The sequence below is a fragment of the Cygnus olor genome, chromosome 1, assembly GCF_009769625.2.
Source record: "Cygnus olor isolate bCygOlo1 chromosome 1, bCygOlo1.pri.v2, whole genome shotgun sequence".
NCBI classification, from domain to species: domain Eukaryota; kingdom Metazoa; phylum Chordata; class Aves; order Anseriformes; family Anatidae; genus Cygnus; species Cygnus olor.
In genome coordinates this window covers 136,271,786-136,293,489 of record NC_049169.1, presented here as the reverse complement: position 1 = coordinate 136,293,489, position 21,704 = coordinate 136,271,786, and the positions used below count along the sequence as shown (strand labels likewise).

Here is a 21,704-nt window from a genome sequence, read left to right as displayed (position 1 = left end):
TCTCAGATCTCTGATAACAAGGAAAATCTCCTTGCTCAATAAAAGGTTGTATAACAAAAGGGAGCAAGAGACCTTGTCTTCTCCTTGCTAAGCAATATGTAGTGCAAACATCTCCAGAGAAAGCTTTGGGAAAAGGCCAGGCTTGTTGAATGTATGTGAATTGCAGTGTTTTTAAGGAGATATCATTCCTCCTACTGCTTGGCCCACGCTGCCTTGATGTGGCTCAGACTGTAAATGACACAATTTGGTTGCCACCATGCTAACCTCTGCATTCCTCTGGCTCTGAGTGAGAAAGTCTCCTCTTCCTTTCTCACCTAGCTTCAAATGGAAGCCTTATGAATGCTGTGGATTTAGTGCTTAGCTTTATAATTGTGGTTTTATTTGAATTGCCACAAAAAATGTTGGGTGAGATTAAACACAGGCTTCTCCTTTTGAAGAGGTCTGTGCTTAATATGACTTTTACACCCCATATTCTCACTAACTTTTATTTTTTCCTCCTTTGAGTCTAGTTGCAACTCCTGCTCCTACATTGCAGTTGTGAGAGTATTTCCTTGGTACTGTGCTATGTTATATTTATGCATAAACTTTTGCTAATTGCTGAACCTATGCTGGAATGAATAAAGTTTTCATTCATGTTTATATATTAGTTTCCAACATTTGTATGTTTGTAATCATCAGGCTGAAAACAGCTTTCATTTGCAGAGATGTAAACTGAGGGTAACTGAGTCAGGAGACACACTCTGCTAGGTACATGGAAAGATTTTTTTTCTAGTATCACTGACAGATGAGTTTATCGCAGAAATTTCCAAGTTCTGTAACTCTGTGTAGTTTGTTCAGGGCTTCCAACTGTGGTTATGGCTACATTCACGAGTAGTTTGGATCAACAGAAATGGACCTCTAGAGCTCATTTTGGGCTGGAGACCTGATATACACATTTCTCTAGATTGCTGAAACTCTTATTTCAGAAAATAAGTTTGCTCTGATGGTCTTTTACTGCTGCAGCTCATCTCCCACCCAGGTTAGGTTGTTCCAAGGAGAATCCAGGTCACAACCTGCAGTGCCCTTCCAGATGAGGACCAGAGCTCAGCAAGCAGGCAACATTTGAGCATTGTCTGAAAAGCGCTCTCCTGATATGAACTAATGCACTAATACAGACACGCCCAATGCATACAATCAAAACTTACACAATTAGAATATCTGTGGCAATTCCTAGCCATCAACAATTTTCCCAGCCATATAATTACTACTATTAACAGTACACGTTCCCAATTTAATAAATGGAAGCAAGATAAATGCCCACATCACTTTGGCTTCCCCAAAGCTTTACGATTCAGAACATAGCAATCTGTTGCCCTTGGCCTTTTGGAAAAAGCGTCCATTTGATAATTGATAATAATGATAATGCAGCACTTCTCCTGGTCTGTTCTGGATATCTGATGGCTTCAACTGCTTTGTCTTAGAGGAGGCAGTTGAGAAAACCCTTGAGTCAACAGAAGTAGGGAAAGAGGAACCAAGGAGGCTTCTGGTATAGTACCATGGGAGAGGGTGGGTGGTAGGAAGAGGTGATGTGACACGTTGCTTAGATTTTCTTTGTCCCTTTAGCATTGCCACCTCGTAGAGGAACTGCCACAACTGCCTCCCTCTCCAGCGCTTTTCCATCTTTGTTGCACTGGCTCTAGTTTCAATGCTTCCAGCATAGGAAATCAGGCTTCCTGCTTCCTTCTATTCAAAAATGTTACCAGCCCCCTCTTCATGTCTTGCCCTGATGCTGCTGCAAGAAAAGCATAACCTCTGTGCATAGCCATGTTATTATCCACCATCCTCCTCTGAAGCTGTTAACACATTACTGCTCATTGGCTACCTCATAGGAACCATTTATGTACATCCTCTGAATCTCACTTGTCCCTGAAGTGAGTGCAAATTATGTCAAGTAAAACTACTTACCTTTAGATAGCAGACAGAGCCCCAGGCAGACAGTGGGCCAAGAAGTAGAAGGATGGCATCGCCTTGAAAACACTGTAATTACACGCATTCAACAAGCCTGACCTTTTCCCAGAGCTGTCTCTGGTGACGTTTGTGCGGCATGTTGTTCAGGGAGGCAATAAGGAGAGGACAAGGTCTCTTGCTCTGTTTTACTGTATAACCCGTATGCTGTATACTGAAAGTGCTCAAAAAAAGGAAACGGTCAAGGTAACTGATCATGTTTTAATGCAGTGACTAAACAGACATTGAACTGTTGCCTTTGGAAAGGTGGTGTGTTTTCACAGGGTAGTCCTGCACAATACCTGCACACATATTTCAACAATGTGCAAATTATGAGCAGCAATAGCACAGGACTGCTTCCCAGACTTGAGTCCTTAGTACAGTAATGCACTTACAAATATAAATATCACCCAATCAGAGACACATTCTGCAAAGGTTATACTCTTCTAGTTTGTTTTAGGCTAAGTCTATCAGGTCCTGAATCTACTAAAGCCTCAGTCATCATAATTATAGTGAGGAACAACTTCAGTCAACGTTATATGCAATTTAATTTTCCTCCACCTGCCAGCTATATCTTGACGAAGTTTCTAACTGAAGTTTAAAGCTTACTTTGTTCAGAACAATCAGGTAAGCCTATGATGCTGGAAAGGTCTGCTGTCACAGAGATGTGAGAAAACAAGGCAGAACCTGGTTTATTTGACCTCATGTGGGTCATGTGATGTAATTAATTCCAAATGTTTTTGGTTTCTGTACAGAAACTTCCAGCAAAAGATTTAAATGATGTAATAATTACCTTTTTCCTTTCATGATCCTTCTGACTATGCCTTAATTTATGATGCTTTTAACTAGCATACATGTATCCTGAGGCTATGATGGGTGCACATTTATTTAAGTCAAAAGATAAATCTTAATGAAAGGGTTTTTTTACACAATAATTAACTTATTTTGATCATCATAACAGTAATTATTAGAGGCACAAAAACAGAATCAGATCTCAGAAGAAACCATGAAGATCCTAAATAGGGTGGAGTACCAACACTGCTCTATTATTTTGCCAAAAATGATACATCAAAGTGGCAGCAGTGAATCATCACACACTACTAGGAACTACACCCAAGGAATCCAAGAGATGAAAATATTAGATGCACTAACCTCCATCATAAATTGCAAGTTATAATCACACAACAGATATTTGCAATATGCTTTTTCTCAGATATGAAGCTCTGCTCTCCTTATGCCTCTCTCAACATGATCTCTCATCAGATTAAAACACAACAAACCCGAAAGAACCACAAAAACACAAGAATTTTGGCTTTATATGAAAGGTCCATCTATTAAAAAAAAAAACAAAACTGTCGTGACTGATTATAAGCCTTAGCCATGCATCAAATAGTACATTTGGGCAGCCCAGTTCTTTTAGGAACATCTTCAAAAAATCACCCTTTTTATGGGATCATACACACCATGACGGGCAAGGCCAGCAATGAAAAAGAGTGCACCCTCTCTAACTTGCTGTCATCCTCTCCTTAGTAAAAATGACTACCGTTCTGATTTTCTGCTCAGTCATTAAACCATTGTGCACATGCACACACACGCACACGCAGACAGTAACTTGCAGCCAGCTCTTTTGCAATGACCTACAATGAGGAAATCAAGTGCATTTTAACAAAAATATCTTAATCCTGTGTCAGATTGAAGAATTAATTTCTCAAAACTAGAAAACTTTAACGATACACAAGGCGATTTCATATAAGAGAAGCTTCAGCAACAATACAGGAATAAAGAAAAGGATGTAGTATGTTACCTTTTCCAGTCAAAGTTTCTTCTTTTATTTTCCTCACCGCTTCTTGGCCCTCACTCTCGCTGTTTCCAGCTGTCACAATACAGAAACACAAAATTAGTGATGCAAACAACTTAAGGACAGTGAATATACGCCTGCTATCATTACAGGTTAACCACAGTGTAAAACCAGTTATGAGTTTTAAGTGAAAATGTGTGATTCATTGTTGTCAGAGCAGCAGAGGTCTTTAAAGAGCTCTGTACAAATGCCCTGCTGTTCACATGAGTTCTGCTTATTCATCTCATTTATTCATGCAAGTTATGACCACCTGCTGGCTGGAACAGCTGAATGTAGATGTAAATCTGTGAGCCACATGAATTATATCACATCCAGACTCTAAAAAAGCTTTACTGTAGGTGAGAGTGGACCTCCCTCTGCTCTTTCCAAAATGAAGAACTTCACAGCTGGAGGAAAGGCCCTGCTAACCTGAATTCTGAATAACCTGTTCTGAATGCTCAGGAAAAGTTTTACCATTACTAACAGAAAATATGATTAAGCATCAAATAAATGCCTTTTGTGCCATTCAGCTCAGGTGGACAGTTAATAATTATCTGACATTTGTTTAGCAATTTTGCTGTGCGTCTGTATTTGAGGAGTAAAAACAATGATTTGCAACACTGATATCTGAAGGTAATATATGTCTTTGACTTGATGATAGCCAAGAAGACTCGACATTTACATAAATGTAGCCAAAATAAATAAATTTAACATTTCAGATACTGAAGAGAATACTCACAGAAAACCTAGGATCATACTGGCCTATAACTGTTCTTTATAATGTACATTAACTCTGGAATTATACTGCCCAGACTGACCAAGAAAGAATAAGAATTAAAAACCAAACAAACAAGCAAGCAAACAAAAACAACAAAGCAGACATTTGTGTTTTTTTGTTTGTTTGTTTGTTTTGCTTAAAGCCATCCAAGTCTTTAAAGAACAGAAACGTTCAGCTTGATGCTAATTTCCAGATACAGATGCACTGTCAACAAAAAACCCCCCAGTGAAACTGCCACCTCCGGGGAAATCTGGGCACAAGGATGATAGGTGAAGGATTGGTTTTCCTCACTGTTTCACCCAAAGTGATTTAGTAGAGTAAGGTTTCAAGCTCAGTGTGTTGTAACACCAGATAATAGTATTGTTTTGGGAAACAAAAATAGTTTGGTGCCAACTCTGTGAAGGTCTGATGCGATTCCTCTTTCATTCAGCACTCCTCGTGCAGTGAACACACTTATTAAGCCTCCAGTGTCTTTAACTCTCAGTATGTTCACTTAATTTTTTCTTATAAGAGAGCTTGTGTTCACAACAGATTTTAATTTGCGTTATTTTGCTGTTATATAAATGGTTATTCATTGAAGCTCAGTGCCCTCCAAATGAGCTCATTTTATTCATATTTGCATGTTTTTCATTCTAGACCACTGGGATAAAATAATTATTTTGCTAAACAGTCACTTCAAATGTCTGTTTCCAGCCTGATTCAACAGAGAGTTTGGAAACTAGATTCTGAAGCTTAAGTACTGTAAAATTGAAACAGCCTCAGTGAAAGCTGCTACTGCGACTGAGGCTTTTGAAATACTTCTTTCAAAGAAAATTCTGTAAGAAAGAATAAGGAGACTGAACAAATTATCAAAATCCTTACAAAAAAGTTCAAAGACAAGTATCACAAAGATACCATAGGACTGGGAGAGTGATCTACACCTCTGATTTTGCTTAAGGGGGTCAGCATCCCCTTCCTGAGGATGGGTGGAAGAAGAAAGGGACAGGTTGCACTGCTTCTCTTCAAGTATATCCTTGTGGGATCCTCTAAGCAAAGTAAATAGTAAGCATGAAAACGAGCAGCCTCCTTTTAAGTTCTACATTAATTATTTTAAGTTAAAAAAAATACTTTTCAAGTCGACAAGCTACCACAATTGTCTTTAGGTTGGTAAAAATCAAACAAAATCTGTGTATCTTTTTGATGTAAATGATTCACTAAAGGGCACAACTTCCAACCACGCTAAACAGGAGTAGAGTGCTCTAAACTAAGCCGGGTGGTGTTTTATTAAATGAAGGTCAAATTCTTACCAACGTCAGGTATTTTAGATTCTCAGAAGTGTATTTGTAACAACTGTTTAGAAAAACTTTGTGATATACAGGAGAATCATCTTTGCTTGACTTTTTGCCGATGATTCACCATATTTTTTGTATGCTCAATGTGCCATACTTATCCAAGCCAGAATGTATCCATTTTAAGCTCAATAGCATCTGTAGCGTAAGCTCTGCCTACCCTGGATTCAAGTGGAGAGGAGGATGAGAAGGTGAAGATAGATCATGCTTTTATGCAGTGAGGGAATCTGAACAAAAGCTTTAAGAAGAAGGGACTCGATGTCTCGAGCGCTTAGATCATGGAAGTACCTAAAACTGTAATAATCATGCTTTTCTTGCAAATTTAAAGTGTCTATTGGGAGCTCAAAATGCATACGGTTGTCTCAAGAAGTGTTTATGCAAGCTGTTCAGTGCCCTGTCTGATGCTTTCCTTCTCTGTCCCCATAGAATAGTCAATAATTCAGGTGAGACTGATTCAATAATAACACTGACTACAACCAGCTCTGAAAATAAAACAAAAATAAATTCCAGTCTGAATGGATGCATCTGTATAAAAAGAGATATCATATTAATAGCATTAAAAATTCTAGTTCTTAGCAAAATACCGAAGGTCATATTGAAAAAAAAAAAAAAAGAAAAAAAAAGAGAGAGATAAATTCAAATACAACTTTTAGTCAAAAAAATTGACTCTCCTCTTCAACATTTTTCTACACAAATGTCACAAGTCAAAGCACATTGAACTAAAGACACCGCAGAAGTACACAGAAAAAATCTTATCAGCAGTAGGAGGCTTTGGATCTTACCCTAAAGGTCAGACTCTGTCACCTTAATCAGTTTAAGTAGATTCTAACTCTGAAAGTTGTTTCAGGGATTTCAATAGAACTGTCACAGAGTATTGCTCAGCCTGAATAAGGATGGAAAAATACAGCCCTCAGAAGCCTGGCATGGATGAATGAATTTGTACATTACAGAAACACTTACACTGTTGCTAGTTAAGGGGTACTAATATATTTACATGTGTTCTTTATAAAATATTCTTAATTCCTTAGAAGGTGAAAATCTCTCCAAAACAATAATTACTAATCACTGATAACTCATAACTAATGTACAAAATTGATTTGACAAAAAGCAAGGCTTTTTGCATTTTTTTTAATAGAAATGGGAATTTGCCATCTTGACCTTTGAAGGGAATGCACTGCAAGACACTAGAAAGACATTTAGAATAATCTATGAACAACAATATAGCCTGTGAAGCTTAAGATTGCCTGGAAAGAATAAAAGCACAAATTTTAAAAGCCAGAGTTAGCAAAGGGAGAATTTCATGACTTTCAACAAATGAACACAAAACCAAAACACAAATAAAAAGCTCCTGAAATGGACACTGAGCAAATCCAAAATACCCAGGACACAGCAGATCAGAGAAATATCCAGCCCCTCCAGCCTGGAGGCTGAGGGCCACCCTTTGCCGTAGCATGGCTCTCAACTGGCAGCAACCCCCTTTTCTTATTTAGCCATAATTATATAGCAGTTAATCTCTAAAACTAAATAGCTTTTCAGGGTTAGCAGCCTGCCATATGGCCCTCAGCATGGCCCGCTTTGGCTATGGTGTTTTGGAAAGAGGTGGGGAGCCAATGCTTGGCTCTCTGGTGGGAGGGTAGCAGGAAAGTTGACTTGCAGATGTGGTAGGTGTAATGCAAAGATATTCACCGATCACTTCAAGTAATCCAAGTTTAGAAGTGGTGTCCACAAACTCTAATGCATATGCACGTTGCCAGGAGAAGCTTGGTAGTATGGTAATAAACTTGGTATACCATACGATTAAAAAGTTACACACGGTGATGGTTAGGTGTCTTTGTGCAACAGAATACACAAGAGGTTCCAAATGTGAATTTGAATTAAGGAGTCTCCTCAGAGTAGCATAATCCTCATTATGACTGAAGGGAACTGATCCAAGTGGAGCACAGGCCAGAAGACTGGGCTTGCAAGAGAACCCAAAGTCTCCAGAAAAAAATAAAAATAAAAAATAAAAATAAAAAATAAAAATAAAAATAAAAATAAAAATAAAAAATAAAAATAAAAATAAAAAATAAAAATAAAAAAGTCATACCAGCTAGTGGTATAAAGATTTTGATTTTGTGAGTGTGCATGGCACTGCATAACAGTGCCTCCGAGAGACAAATAACTGCCCCCCAAAAGCTCTAATGATGAGAAATCTGTAAAGTCTTGTATAAAAAACATCTTGCTTAGGAAAAAGGAATATAGGTCTTGGGTCTCGCCCATGAAATTTCCAAGTCATTATTTTGTTATTCAATAAAGTCAGGTATAAGGATGTGTCCTGGTACAAAAAGGCATTGAGAAAGTGACACACAGCTTCCTTATGTCTAGACGTACCACGTGGCCTTTGTCACCCAGTTCATTGTACAGCACTCGTGATTTAATACATGCCTTTTTGACATGAAAGGCAAAAATATCGCTGTGAGCGTGCTTTTGAGAAAAGAAGCAAAACTGAGTAAGGAGGAGGAGGTCAGTTTGCAAACAGAAAACAAATCATCATTCTTGCCCTAAGTTTCAGCAACCCCAACTCTTCCAAGAGAAGATGAGAATGCCCCTGTTTATCAAACCAGAGATACAACCAGAAAAGTGCTGTTTCCAACAACGACCTGTAGCAGGTGCTGAAAAAAGTGTCAGTGTCAGCATTAAAACTAGAGTGATGTTTTCTGATACACCATTCCAGCAGCAAGTAGTTTAAGAGGTTTCCTGAATCAAAGGTCACTCCTAGCCTCTCTGTGAACCTACCCTCCACTTCTTCATCTCATCGCATTTTCAATTCCTTCAAGCACTTGGCCTCCAAAGTGTTCTGGGACAACAAAGTCTGTGATTTAATGACACATTTAATTGGATTAGAAAGGTTGTACTTCAGTTGTTCCTCTTTTTAAATTGTTGGATGTTCGCTACTTTGTGTATAATAGAGAGAAAATAACCACTTCTTATTCACTTTCTCTGTAACACTCATATAAGCCTTTATGATATCACACCTCAGTCATCTGTTTGCAAGCAGAAGAACCTTTGTTTATTAGCCCCACCTTACACAGAGCCATCCCATATTCCTCATCATCCTTCTCTGCTTTTTTCCAGTTCTACCAGGCTCCTTTGGAGTATTCACAACAAGCTCAAACAATGATTTCTACAAAGGAAGTGGACACTTCACATCTTGTTTTTGTTTTCTTTCCTGCTAAGTAATAAGATTTTATTTGCCTTTTTGACTGGCATTGAATATTGAAGATGTTTTACAGAGAACTTTCAACAGTAAATCACAAATTATTTTCTTATTCTTGTTATTTTTGGAGTGGTAGTAGTTAATTTGGATCCTATTCTTGTAAATATACAGCTATGGTTGGCTTTCCTCATATGCAGTATTTGCATTTACTGAGTCTCAGTATTTACCCATGCTGTCATCACCCAGTCATTCAATATTATGAGATTCTTCATTGTTCTTCATGATAGTTAGGATTTCACAAGCTCACAGCATGGCTGAGGCAGGAAGTCACCTCTGGATACCCTCCAGTCCGACCCTCTGTTCAGAGCAAGGTCAGCTACAGCAGGTTGCTCAGGGCTGTGTCCCGTCAGGCTTCAAGCATCTCCAAGGCTGGAGACTCCACCACGTCTATGGGAGATCTGTGCCAGTGTTTGACCACCCTCAAGGCAAAAAAAAAAAAAAAAAAAAAAAAAAAAAAAAAAAAAAAAGTGTTTTCATATGCTTAAATTGAATTTTCTGTGTGCATTGCATCTTGTCCTGTCACTGGGCACTGCTGGGATGTGCATGGTTTCATCTTCTCTACTACCCCTGTCAGGTATTTATACACACATTTAAGGTTCCCCTGAGCCTTTCCCTCTCCAGGCTGAACAGTCCCAGCTTTCTCAGGCTCTCCTAGTGTGTCAGATGTTCAAATCCCTTAATAATGAGCAGTCCAATTAGTTTGACTGTCCTAAACACCTTTGCACAAAATGTATCATCTCACTGTTTAGCCTTTTCTGTACTTTTTATAAATATACTGAACACACGTCTACAGGATCAGGAGTCCCTTTGCTCCATCCCAAAGTTGAATCATTCCTAGATGTTGTTTATTTGGCTTCTAATCAGTTATTAATCTACAGGAGATCTATCTCTTATCAACTTTAAAATCTTTTGGCATAAGCCTTGACAAAAGATTTTGAAAATCAAAATTAAATGAATTCAACAGCTGTTCGAATTACCATGATAAGAAAAACTGCAGTGACTCTTTCAAAGTTTATCATCACGTATTTAATTTTGTGTCTATTATAATGCCTGTGTTTTTTTTCATATTCACTGGACTATCCACAATGTTTTTCCTAAAAATGCCTACCAAGCACATTTGCTCACCTTATGCTTCTACTACATTAAGGATGTGTTAAGATTCAATGCAAAAGATAGTAGTACCGAAATACTTTTATTCTATCGAGAAACTTTGTTTTTAATCACAGTGGCTTATTTTTTTTCTAATGGGTGGTATTTATTTCTACACAGTTTATAATAATCACCATACTATTCATAAACACTGTATCTTTTTAGCTGCTTATTTTGCATACTTTCTAGTTTTATGATAAAAAAAAAAATTAAAAAAAACTATATTTTACTAAGTGTTATAGGAAATCTAGAACTAATGAATCCCAGTTGTTTCTTTTACTCCCTCAGCATAGTTAATTTTTGAGGACTGATCAGAACTTGAGGTCTAATTTATTATAAAAATTCACATGCAATAAGATATGACACGGTCTTCAAATTGGGCATTTCGGCTTGGCTAATTTGCTTTAAGATTATTTTGAAATGTATGAACACAAACTAAAATAACCTGAAGTCATGAATTTTAAAAACAAAGTTCCAATAAAATAAAATAAACCAAGATTAAGAGCCACACAGCTCCAGCACTGAAGGTTAGTAGATAAAATACTAATGGACAGGAAAATACTAAGCGGACACGAGAAGTATTTCAGTTTGCTCAGAGTTCTGGGACTGTTTGAAAACCCCTTGACTGGGAGTTAACTCTGCGTAGTTTTCTTTTATACAGACACCAGAACTGTCATATCTAGGCTCTCAGTCTGTTTTACAAATTGACCTTGGTTTTAATTGTTCCAAACTCTAACATAAAATATTCTGCATAACTGCTGTTTGATAGTGTGGTGAGATGCTCCTTTCCTCAGGTATGGCATGTGACAACAGGACAAAAGAGTGCTTATGAAACTTGCTTCCAGTACCAACTTACACTGAGAAATCTGTGATTTATCATGTGGTAGTCCTTAAAGATATCAATGGACTGCTCACAAGCAATTCACAGCTGTGTTGACCCACTCAGTCGCTCAAGAACGGTCTAGACAACGTCCTCAGGGACATCAACAGACTGTTCACCCAACAGTAGACACACAGCAAACAGTGCAGCTGTTCACGGAGCAGCAGCCTTATAGAAACACACCTGAGACACTCGTATTAGCAGGTCAGTCAGACAACTGAAAGTCACAGCCCTGTAAAAGCAGCTCCCCAACTCAAGCTCAGGGTAGCTCCTGATGGCTGGCCTGGGGTGCTGCCTGGTGAAGGAGACATCCAGCGTTGTGACAGAGAACATGCAAGGTCGACAGCTTCCCTGGCTGTTGCTTATCAGCTGTAAGACTAATCGTTTATAGTATTGGTATATTATATATGTATGTACATATATATATATACATGTATAATAGCTGAAATATATGGTATATTTCAGCTTTGGTGAGGCTGCACCTCGAGTACTGTGTTCAGCTTTGGGCCCCTCACTACAAGAAGGACATCGAGGCCCTGGAGCGTGTCCAGAGAAGGGCTACGAAGCTGGTGAAGGGCCTGAAACACAAGTCCTGTGAGGAGCAGCTGAGGGAACTGGGGTTGTTCAGCCTGGAGAAGAGGAGGCTCAGGGGAGACCTTAGTGTTCTCTACAGCTACCTGAAAGGAAGGTGTGGGGAGCTGGGGGTCGGCCTCTTCTCACAGATAACTAGTGATAGGACTAGAGGGAATGGCCTCAAGTTGCCCTAGGGGACGTTCAGGTTGGAAATTAGGAGACATTTCTTCTCAGAAAGAGCAGTCAGGCATTGGAACGGGTTGCCCCGGGGAGGGGGTGGCATCACCGTTCCTGGGGGTGTTTAAGGAAAGGTTGGACGTGGTGCTTGGGGACGTGGTTTAGTCGGTGATATTGGTGGTAGGGGGATGGTTGGACCAGATGGTCTTAGAGGTCTTTTCCAACCTTAATGATTCTATTGTGCCTTGCCAAGCAAGTGGCTTTTCCCTTTCCCTTGCTTATGCTTACTTAATTAAGCCGCCCAGGCTTAATTGCACAGGTAATCAGTGTGTGTAGTTATAATAATATCCAACAAATTTGGTCAATCCTCTGTTGCCGTTTTATCATCTGATATCCAGAGAATACCTTTGTCCCATGATAGGTATTTTCAAGATATTCTGCAAATATTAATCAACCAGGTTTCCCAAGACATATACTTAGGATTTCTGAACTCTCAGCTGCAGTCAGTCCTCTGGGCTATGCATGGGACATATAAGATACTGGAGTGGTGTTAAAATTAAAAATACTCAAGCATCTCATACATCTGTCTCCAGTAAGAAAAGACTATTAAAGTATCCCATATAAAATTTCAGTAATTGAAATTAAATCAAACTGTCTTTGATAATGAATAATTTTACCATCTTGGTAGGGTTTAATTATCCTTCTAAAGTTACTTTGTAGTATTATATTGTATGAGAATTGTCTGATATGTTGTGCAGAGAGTCCAGCCTGAAAACTGGAAACTAATGTGAATGAAAGAGATGACAGAAATATCTCCTTGGTCTCTTGTAGGGCTTACAGAGATCACAAAGAAGCGCTGAGTCTGGCTATGAAGTACATTTATTTACGCCAAAATTTCATTGCTCAGATAAATCACTTGAATATATACATATATTTATACATATAATGAGACTGTTTCCTTCAGAATGTGAGATTGTCGTAGAAAATTGTGACACTGATATACTCAGACACTGAAGTCTGATTACACTGCCCTGAACCTGGTGTTTTATAACAAGCAGCACATGTATAACATTGTCAAGATGGAAATCTTTTGATATTCATTCACCATTTACAGACAAAAATATCAAGCTTCTATACTAGACATTGCCACACCTTTTTTCCCCTCAGTTTTCTTTCATTAATTTTCAGGGGTGGGAGGGAACAAACTGAAACTCTCCTTTTTAAAGTCAGTATTTTTAACATGCATTCACCCCAGTGATGAAGGATGGAAGGGATACAAAGAATTTATGCTTCTAATCAATCTAAATTCAGACTCACAAAACTGTGGTCATCACTGTGAATCAGAACTGAACCAGGATGGTGGTCATAACAATGACTGGGACACCTTGATTTTTGATGTCCTTATTGTTAAGAGCATATGTATTTGGAATCCCATACAAAACACCATCTTTAGTATCAGCTCCTGACAAATAGACAACAAAAATGAATTGTCATTTGCCTCATCTGAAGAAGAAAATGCAAGCTTATTTATTAAGTAACAAATTGGGTAACAGGGAGCACAAACTCCCGGCATGGTTGACTCCAAAAGCCCACTAGTGGCAGTAGCTTTCCTTGCCAGGGGTCCCAGCTTTTTCCTGTGGTAAAAGCCCTGCTCAATGTGAGCAATGCTATCACAGTGTTGCAAAAAGCAGCAATGAAATCTAACAAACTAACCTGTAGAAAATTCCTTTCATCATTTCAGCACTCATGCTGACCTTTTTCCCATCAAGAGACTGAGGGCTGGGCTAGTAGCATCTGCAGAGAGAGACCATTGGTGGGAGAAAGGAGTTTTGTGCAGCCGTGCTGGGGCTGGAAAGTAAGAAGCTGTAAAAGCACAGTGTAACTGCTTGCTGAAAATGCTTTAAGGGAAACCATTGCCTTTTTACATGGTGACTATTCATATTCCGCAAGGTAGAATACTTTCCACTTATTTGTTTCGCTTGTTCCACTGGTAGATGGGATTTAAAAGTAAGTTATTTCAAACATTGACTCCTCTAAAACATGAAATGGAGTCAAAATCACATCCATCACAAGTGGTGAATCATCTTCACATAAGACTTTCGGGTTTGACTCATTTGCCCGCTGCAGGTATATCATTCTTTATTGCTAAACATTCCCATTACTTAGTCCCTGCAATGGGAGAAAAGCCTTCAGTGAATGGGCAAAATTGACCACGAGCTAAATGTGAGCCTGATCCCCCTTCCGAGCCCAAATTCACCTAACATCCACACTTTTTTCACATATGTTCATGCTTACATACAAACATACAGTGAAAACTCCTACAATAGAAGACGTGAGCACACTTGCTGTCTTATTTGAGGTTTAAAGCTTTGCTTGTGTGGCCTGAAGCTGAACGTGCTAATGTAACAAGAGGTATTTTAAGCATACTCTGGACACTTGGGGCCTACAGTTAGCAACAAGGATGGAAGGTCATTGCATTTAATGTGCTTTTGAGACTGTTTTAATCTTGCAGCTGGAATAAACCCTGCGACTATCCATTCTACTGACAGGGCTTCCTTGCTCTGAAGAATTTCACAGGCAAAGGAGATGTCTCTGACTCATCAGACTCAGTGTTTAGGTCAGAGTTTGGCTGAAAGAATTAAATCAGTTGAAATTCTTACTCATCAAATGCTTCCTATAATTAATTTCATTAATTTACATTTCTAGAGATTCATAATGCAAATATTAAGGTTGGTACAAATTAAGAGCGAATGGAAATGTGTGCGTCTGCAAGCACCAAAAGAAACATCAGAGCAAAGAGTTAAAAGAATGTCCTTTTTTGATAATAAAGGACACGTTTCAAGGACACTGCTCCTGTGTTGTGTATGTCTAGACTTGCCAGCAGATGACCATGCACTCTGATGCCAGGAAGACAGCAACAATGTTGTGGCATATCACCTATACCATTACTTTTCCTGCTAGCCCAGACATAGTCTGTATACCCCAAACAAAGAAAGACAGACTAAGAGCTGATGAATCCTGAAGGGCATAAAGGATCTGTCTGTAAACTACCTTGTCATTTCCGATCAAGGACCACAAAGCCAGGATAAACGCTCGGCAGCTGACATGCCTAGTCCCACACTGCAGACGAGTGATGCTCACCAGACCACTTGCGCACACACACGTTGGGGCTTGTAAGAGTATGGGTGTGAGTAATGAAATCTATACTAAGGTGATTATGAGTGGGCAAAATCAGTTTATTTAAAAATTCTCTAAATAAATATACCCTTCATTTTCCCTAAGATCTCACTTTGAATTGTGAAACCTACTAAACATTAAACATTAAATGATGTAAAGTAAGTCTTCAAAGAAGTAGCAATGTTCTACACTTCCATGACACTATGCAAAGAAAATTGGCCTGTTTGTTTTCCGAGTCCATTTCTCCAGTCCACCTTTAACATGAAATGATACTTCTTTAATGAAATATTAATGCTGACATTAGCTACATCTATCATCTAGCTATGTATAGCAGCATCTGTTTGCATTTTGCAGTTGCTTGGTTTTGACACATTATTAAAACATGTATGAGTAAGTGGTATTCTACATTACACCTGTACGTTTCCAGGGTAAGTCCATTAGTGTTACTAACTCCACAGCACTGAGAATAATACATGGCTACTATGTGCTTGTTTGTTTGTTGTTTTTTTTTTCAAAAGATGTGTATACAAAACCTTAGAAAGATCCTGTTCTGTATAAAAGCTAAATAAAATGTCATCACTAGCTTGCTAGTGTGTTACGAAATACTGACCTTCAGTGACCTTATGGTGTAAAAGTTAAAGAAGAAATGTAGAAATCTAGTTAAGGAAAGAATAAGGGAGCAAAATACAGTGTGTCAAGAATATCATTATTCATGGCTACATACTGATTTAGTAGACATTTATTTATTTATTTATTTATATATATGTTCTGTAAATTATTATGTAAATATTTAGTAGATATATTTAGTAGGAGCACAGAAAGCTTCAGAAAATAGGAACAAAATCTCACTAAATCTGTAGCAGAGAGAAGAAATTCTGTGCTCAGGACGTTTTTGGAGTTCCAACAGGGTTAAACCTACACTAACTTTAGATATCTAAATGACTTCTCAATCTAAAATAGCCACCTTATAAACTCCTTATAATCAATGGAGAGAAACAGGAACCTCCAGGAGGTGAGTTGGCCATACCATCTCAGACTGACACGAATGAACCTCTCAAGCTACTTCTTTCCCTGCCTGGAGTACAAGGATCACCTACAGTGACAAGCTGAGAAGTATATGTGAATTTTTTACATGTTTGAAGTTACAGAGGTTTCCTCTTCTCTATCATACAAAGGAACAGAAATATGCCCCACTACACACTGGAATATTCCTTCCAGGCCTTCATTAGTTTTCCTCTTAATGAAAATGTGTACCCTAAAGTTCAAGTTCATCCTCAGTTAAGGAAATCAGTCACAAGATATCTTTGTAATACCCGTATTTTAAAGTCTTTTTCATGACATAATTGCTGGCTTTTAACATAAGATAGCTTAAGTCTTCCAAGTTTTCACCAAAAAAATAAAAAAATCAAAAAATCAACTTCTCTTTAAAGTTTTGAAAAGCAAAACACAAACCAAACCTTTATTTGTGCTAAAAGCTAGAAAAAAAACCTTGTTCCTTCCCTCGCCAGCTTTCCCCTTCCAAATTTACAATTATACTGGAAAGAAAATCTTCCTTAAAAGAAAAAAAATATATTTTCTGAAACACAAATAAATATATTAATATTAAGAAAATAATGACTGTACCTATTATAACGTGCATGCCAAGTCTTGCCAAATGCTTCACAGTTTGGTAACCAATTCCTTTAGTACCTCCAGTCACTATAGCAACCTTTCCATTTTGTGTAGGGAAAGCTATAGGAAGAAAAAGAAATAATGCAAGGTTAGTTCACAGTAGTAACATGATTAAGAATTTAAGATGCATTTGAAAGAGGCACACACTTAACAGACCACTCTACCCAGGCCAGTAAACAACGTCGAAAGTGAGCTCTGTGTGGAAATAGAAGGTACGGAATATTTGGCGTCATCTACTGCACTATAATCTTCTAGTACTAGCAGCTCACGAAAGACTGAGGTTGATAACACAAAAGATAAACATCCAATTCAGACCCAAAAGTTACTCATTTCTATTTGCATGCATTTTTTTATCCTGTAATAATCCACCCTTCAAAATTTTTACCTTAACTTTGTTATGGAGCAGCACGACAGCTGTTATAAGTCAGCTTGGGGATTGTTTATTTCCCGCACACTGGGAAAAAATTCAATTGGCAGCATAAAATCCTGCAAGCTTCCTGAATGACAAAGGACTGAGTCCTATGTTGACTTCACCAGGAGCACAGGGGACACAGTAAGGAGCTCGGCCAAAGAAGACATGTCCAAGCAAGGGTAGAAGCCAGTCTACCTAATTTAATTGCATAATTGAGTACTCTACTTGTTGAAAATTGCAGGCTCCTAGCCCCCAAAGAAATGAGGAGCCAATTTTTGCATTAAAAAACAAATCTGCTTTTCCATCCACCACAGGCCTTCACCACCGAAGCCAACATTTCTGCTGCCCATGGATGGCTGCACAAAGGCTGCACCTCCACAAGTGCTTTTGAACCCAGGATAAGACGTGGCCAACTGGGTAGGGCACATGCTCCAAATTCATGAGATGAAGATTAACCCCTCTGCCAAGGGTGGGCGAAGCCTATGACCCCTGCCTCCCACTGAGCCTCCAAATGAGCCAAAAGGCAGTGAAACTCCACACCCCGTACGGATGCTGAAAATGAGTTGCTTTTGCCTCCATTGTGGAGGGGCTGATGCGAAAACCTCACTCGGAGAGGTCCTTGTGGGGATGCCTGGGAAGGAGAGCCCTAGAACCATCTAGCTTGGAAAACACCTTCAAGATGGTGGAGCCCAACCATCAACCTGCCCTACTGGGTCCTGTCACTACACCATGTTCCTCAGTGCCACAAAGGCAAATGGATGCATGGGTGCGGATTGCAGAACTCAGCCTGGTAGGAAACGTTCATGCTCTACCGTGAGCCAAATGAGAGCAAAGGTTGTCACGCAGGTGGTTTAATCTAACTGTTTGGGGTTGGCATAAATTAGGTCAAATATCAAATATGAGTTTTGATGAGTTGGCAAATCTTTCATGTTAATCCCGTGTGGTCTTTAGGCTACCAAGGTGAGTCTCTGCTTTTTAAAACAAGCTGCTAGATATTTGTACAGGGGAAACGGCGTTGAATGTTTCCTTTTGCCACAGTGCAGTGTCTGTAGGCAATGTTATAGATAACAAATGTTAAAACGATGCTGACTTTCATCTATCAAAGGACTTTCTATTTTGATTTCTAGGTTTTTAGGGGATTGCTTTGTTGTATAACACAAGCTCATATTTCATATAGTTATGAAACACAGAATTAATGTTAATACAAAGTCCTTTCTTCATAGCAACTCCTGGATTTCACTTTTTCTTAAATACACAGTTATTTCCAGTACAATTCAACATGAATTTCTGTTCTATTCAGGTAACTACTTGATTCTTCCCATCCATGTAGAGTGGGAATTATTTGCAATTATTTGAAAGTTAATTCCTCTTACAGTGATATTCTTGCATTTATGTATCCTAATAAATATAATTTGTGCTAAAAAAAGACCTTGGCCAAGAGCTTTCAAAGGTTTCCAATTAGTTACATAAGCAGCCCTGAAATTTCCACCAAAAATATTTATCACAATAAACTCTACATAAAATGCCTACACTTTTTATTCAACAGCTAGGCTTAGAAATTAAAGCTACACCTGCTATTAAATAATTGCTAAATTTTCCACTCTGTGTAGTCTTTTTCAATTATATTGATCTTAGCTTTTTTTAGATGTTTTCCTAGTCTGTCTTCAGTCAGTGAAGTGTTCCAAAAAAAGAAAAAAAAAAGTTATTGCATTTTTTGAAAATGCAGAAAGAAAATAAATAAAGAGGAAGAATTATTTTTTTTTTTCACTGTAATCCAAGTTTTTGTCACCTCTGCATAAAAGGCTTTGTGCATGACTGGATACATTTGAAATTTGGCAAGGATGTAACTTCCAGTCTTTTCAGCCATTGAGTGAAAATCAGTGCCTGAATAATCTGAGTCCCCTAAAAGGGAGAGGAATACGTGTGTATTGTTCAACTTGATTGCCCTTTTAGACAATGAGGAAACATGAACACATTCCCTTGTACTGGTGGAGAGCTGAAAGGGGACAGGTCTCTTACCCAGCAACAGGGCAACAGGCAGCAGGTAACCCTGAAACCAATGGCAAGGACAGAAACTACAAGGAAAAGAGCAAGAATGGCTCCAGAACTGATGGGATTTTGAGGAAAACAGCATGTATTGGAGCAAAGAGGCACATCTTAATGCATTGTAGCAGAGATTCAAATTCTGGGTTCTCCCCAAGAAGTTTCTTCCCCAAAAAGTAACTCTAGCACTTCAATGAGAAGTGAAATATGACCTTCCCACACCAATACTAATGTTTCGTATATCCTGGTTCAGGTCTGTTAGCTCAGAAAGTTTAAGTCACTTTACAAGCACCTCTCACAAAGCAAACACTCCTTAGTCCAACTGAGTCCACACCAAAAGACCCATTCTGCGGCGCTCCCTGAAGGGCTGAATAGGCTTACATTCAGACAAGGAGCATTAGCATTACTTTCATGTCAGAGCAAGAAAGGCCACTATGGACATGACAGCAACGTGTACAAATTCTGCATGTGCGTATGTACTTATGAAGAGAATGCCAACTAAAAGGCAAAAAATGTGAGCTAAATAAGTCCACTAAGTATTCTCTTAAAGTTTAATCAATCGAATCATAAACTATAGTGAAAATTGACCTATGATAGCTGGTAAAGCAAGCTACACAACCATAACGTTTGCTTCCTTCCCCATAACTCCGTTCCTGCTTATCACTTAATACTGTTTCACCTGTGTATTTGGGTATAGAATCCAAAGCAAAAAGGACAATGAAGTCATTTCCATTTTTGTTTGTTTCACTATAACTGAATAAAAGAAACACTCCAGCAACAAGAAAAGGTATTTCCTCAAAGAAATTGCTTTTATTTAGGCATGAGTACCTTGTCCTCCTCTTCCAGCTCCCCATGCTTCCTCTTGCTTCTTCCCCTTTCACCACCTTGTCAACCTGAGATTTGTATTTTACACATTGCATACACATGCTCTCACTCATTTTCAGTTACTGCACCACTATATCTACCTAGTGAAAAAGAAGGTTTATTTCAGAGCAAAATTGATTCATTTAGAACAAAATGAGAGAAAGAAAAGGAGAAAAAGAAGTCAGAAATAGGGAAGAGGCAGTAACATGAAGGAAAAGGGGAAGTCAGAAAAGCAAAGTGACAGCAGGTATCGCTATGACAAAGCGGGGTTTAGCAGAGGACGGTGAAAGAAAATGCTTGCTCCTATCCTATCCATGAGGGCTACAAAGAAAATGGCAATGGTTGGTCCCAATGGCTACTCAAATCAGGTAACCAGCTTGCAAGGCAGATCAAAACAGATGGACAGCCTCACAGAGCACCTGGGGAAGGAGAAATGAGGGCTACAGACATAAATGTAAATGGCCAGTATCTGTTTTATTTACAGTAGGTACAATATACAACTTCCAGAGAGCATGGTTTTGAATAGACAGAACACTATAGTGTCTCAGTATATCAGTTGACTTAATCCAAAATGGAAAACACATTGAAAACTGAAACACATCTTCCGGAAAAATAAACAGAAACAAACAAACAAGCAAAACCCACCAACACCACCAACAAAAGAAAACCACAACCCTCCCCAATTCTTAAGTTTAATTTTTTTATTAATCTTAAAGTCATTAATCTGTGAAAAAGGTGTACTGTTTTCAGCAAGACAGATACCTTAATGTACAAAAAACCTCTTTGAAGAGAATTTGCTGATTTGCTGCTGGATTTTACAACACAGGGAGTCAAGGCCAAATCCAGGCTGTGCAAGTAAGTCAACCACAGCTACAGTAAAAGCCCATCTCCTATCAGTGTGCTCTTTCCACTGGAACTTGATCGTCACATATGAGTTTGTGAAACAACTTTTAATTGTGAAAACACCTTTTCCACAACAAAACGTAACAGAAAACTTCCAAGACAGCCCTGGGCACAGCCTGTTTTCCCAGCAGACGCTGTTTCATGTTGCATGCCAGATTGGCCAGAGGTTGTTGAGACCCTGAGGGCAGGAGGCAGTCTGGACCCCCTAGCTTTGCACTGCAGGGAGATGCTCTCTGGCAGTTCTTGCACCTCATTTAAAACATCCCAGGTCTCCCTCTGCCTCTGCTCCTGGTAAGCAAGAAGATACTGATCTCAATTATAGGGGTGCAGCTCCACTGATTTCACCGTGGGACATGAGAACTGCACAGCCCTAGTGCTAATGAGAAACCTTGACCAAGCACTGGCTGTTCATTTCCCTTTGTGTTCGAAGAAACTAGCCTGCGGTCTTTGAGTTCTTATTTATCAAGCCAAATTCTGACAGAGGCTTCTCCTAGGCTGATGGTTCTGTCTACACCTCAAAGTATTCAGAAGAAATAAGCTTATCTACTTTGCAAGTGGATTAAGCTAAAGCAGAAAAAAAAAATTATTCTGTAATAAATATGATACTATCTTAAAATAATAATTGTCCTTTTTAAATATACTTTTCTTTCATCTGAAATAACTTCCATGTACA

At 38.7% G+C, this 21,704-nt stretch overlaps 1 protein-coding gene and 1 long non-coding RNA gene across 3 annotated transcripts in view; both read right to left on the bottom strand.

Annotated features, from left to right (window-relative positions):
• The window catches only part of DHRSX (dehydrogenase/reductase X-linked), a 168,161-nt gene that overhangs the window by 114,442 nt on the left and 32,015 nt on the right, over positions 1 to 21,704 (bottom strand). For both annotated transcript variants that reach the window (XM_040534609.1, XM_040534598.1), the window contains 2 exons: positions 16,762 to 16,869; positions 3,788 to 3,856 (listed from right to left, as the gene is read on the bottom strand). In XM_040534609.1, coding sequence (XP_040390543.1) covers positions 3,788 to 3,856; positions 16,762 to 16,869 — 177 coding nt within the window. The remainder of the gene's footprint in view (positions 1 to 3,787; positions 3,857 to 16,761; positions 16,870 to 21,704) is intronic.
• On the bottom strand, positions 8,957 to 13,975 carry LOC121058725. Its single transcript, XR_005814318.1, has 2 exons — positions 13,675 to 13,975; positions 8,957 to 9,601 (listed from the first exon to the last, which is right to left on the bottom strand). It is a non-coding gene; the product is annotated as an uncharacterized LOC121058725 (long non-coding RNA).